This window comes from Buceros rhinoceros, unplaced genomic scaffold (assembly GCF_000710305.1).
Source record: "Buceros rhinoceros silvestris isolate BGI_N320 unplaced genomic scaffold, ASM71030v1 scaffold22829, whole genome shotgun sequence".
In the NCBI taxonomy this organism is placed as follows: Eukaryota; Metazoa; Chordata; class Aves; order Bucerotiformes; family Bucerotidae; genus Buceros; species Buceros rhinoceros.
Window position 1 is genome coordinate 769 of NW_010431251.1, and position 2,483 is coordinate 3,251.

Sequence of the window (2,483 nt, forward strand, 5' to 3'; positions counted from 1 at the left end):
TGGGATTTCCCAATGTAACATTGACAATCAGAATGTAGGCTTAAAAGTCATTACCAGAAAGCAAAAAACTCCACGTGATTTCTCCCATTCACACTTTAGGTTTCCTACAGGCACTTAATAATCCTACTGCATTCCTAAAATGGGATAGGAAAAATGATGCTTATGGGGAACCACTTAGTTCTTGAGAATTATGCAGCAGTGTGATCTCTTGGCTAAAATAAGACTGCTGCAGCAGCAAAGTGCACAGAAAATGGGCCTAGAAGAGTATGACTTTACAGCATCAGCCAGTACCTAGACTATGTTTGCTCGGATTTTTTAAATACAATTTGCAATTGGCTCCTCTTCAACTATTTTTAAAAAGTATCCCCAACTCTCTTAATGCAAAAGGGTATGTACTGTGCATAAATTCGCATTAAAATGGCTGAAATGTAAAGTGCTGGAAAGCAAAACTTGTAAACAGAGTTTTACATGAATTCTGGCTAAAAAAGGAAGAAGCAAGTCAATAGCTGCAAATTCAATAATTATTTAGTAGATCTTAACAGAAGGCAGCGTCAAGTCAAATCCACTGTTTCAGATACTCCAGAGCTGTCAAATTCAGCCTTCTGCAAACTTAGCTTCAGAGCTCCACAAGCACTTTAAAACCATTTCAACAGGTACTACTGCCAACAGAAGTGGGTCTGATCTGGCTCTGCATCAGCTTTTTCATGCCACTCTTTCATTATATCAACACAAGCACTTGTGCGAGGGAATAACAACTCATGCAAGGAATTAATCCAAGTAAATATAACCCATCTAGAGTCATCCAACATCAGTTCCTGAATCCATTTACTACATGACTACAGAAACACCCATGCCAGCAGAAGTGATGCACTAATGCAGCACAGAGTGAGAACAAACTGACGGATAGTAAGAAGTGGTGTCTTTTTGTTACGCTTTTGTTTAAGGTAACTGCTGGTTTATGTGCTTAAACTTCAGTTTCAGTCTCTTTTTACTTCTAGTATTTATTAAATGAAATTAAAATCATTGCAAACTCCTATACACATAACCTCTGAAATTCACTTGAAGCCAGGTTTCCTTTAGTAGATCACTATCAAACATTAAACAAAATTTATGTATTCTTTCATATTCAACAGTTAAAACAGAAAACTAACGGAACAATTTCATCTGCTGCATTATCACCAGCACTGTCAGAAATATTTTTCTGAAAAGCAAGGATCTAGTTTGAAAAACAATACCAGAGATTTTATTTAAATCAGAATTCTAATTATAGACAAAGTCAAATAGAAAAACATCAAATTAAGACTGAATGAACTACGATTCCATTTCTTATGCCTATTCAGAAGCATCCCTAAAATCCATGTAGGCTTCTCTCTACTTCCCTAAGGCAAAAACTTCCATTATTCCAGTTCAAAGCTTTCCTCACAGAAGTCACCAATGCACCATGATTTTGAACCCCTACCCCCCTTGCTATTGCAAGACTAGGAACACTTAGAAGACTACTCAACATTCAGAAGTCAAAGGGTGGTAGAATTTAGACGTACCACAAAGAAGTCCAACACCTAACAGAAGACCTTCCTAACTATCATCCCTTGACATGACAAAATCTTAAAAGAGTGCTGCTCAGAATACTCCTTGCCTTCACCCCTGACCTCACACCCACCTCGGTGACCCCGCGTGTTCTTCACCACCATAGGGAACTCCAGCACTTCCGCCTCATCAATCATTTTGGCAAAATTCTCATGACCACCTGGCAAAAAGAAAACCAACAACATTATGTGCCACCTGTCTGGTGTGGCCAAATTGGGAATGTAATTGCCACACATTCTTCCCACCCTTATAGCTTAGATGATGCAGAAAGGACTGTAAATTAAGAGGAACTTCATCCTGGAGCATAATCAGACTTTGAAGGTGTTTGTGATCTCTGGGACACTAACTCCTACTTCCTTTGAAATGGAAGATGCAAGTTGGCAAAGACCTCTTGATCACAACTCCAAAAGGTTCAATCCAATCTTCCAAATCTGAATGCCCGATTCTACCATCTTGTTCCAGTTATTCCAACCTTTTCAAATGTCTAGCAGGAAAATAGCACAGATGTAACACCTGTAACAGTTCCATCCAAACTACCAACCAGGAAAGCAATATGAAATACAAAGACAAGGAATAATCCACAGAACAGCAACAACCGAAATCTTGTCACCTCAGCTCCCCCCTTTCCAAGGCCTAAATCTCCCGGTTCTCATTCTTCCTATTTCGTGAAGTGGTACTTCAACCTCTTTGTCTCATTGCCACCTCTGAGAGCACCTTGCAATGACATGATTATGGTTGATACTTCAATGTTATTCAAGTTCAATTCAATTCACAGAAGGCTGACCACAGTACAAGAAATACAGAAGAGAAAGTCAGCAAAGGGATGTGACACCTCTAACAGTGTGTGTAGTAAAGTGCAGCAGTCAAGCCAAGACACTGGTCACAAAGCCATTAGC

At 39.3% G+C, this 2,483-nt stretch overlaps 1 protein-coding gene across 1 annotated transcript in view; it reads right to left on the reverse strand.

The window, feature by feature from the left end:
* Positions 1–1,660: 1,660 nt before the first annotated feature.
* LOC104499816 (beta-citrylglutamate synthase B-like) overlaps positions 1,661–2,483 on the reverse strand; it is a gene marked incomplete at its 3' end in the record, with an annotated part of 32,463 nt that continues 31,640 nt past the window's right edge. Inside the window, exon 3 of the mRNA XM_010143373.1 lies at positions 1,661–1,747. Coding sequence (XP_010141675.1) covers positions 1,661–1,747 — 87 coding nt within the window. The remainder of the gene's footprint in view (positions 1,748–2,483) is intronic.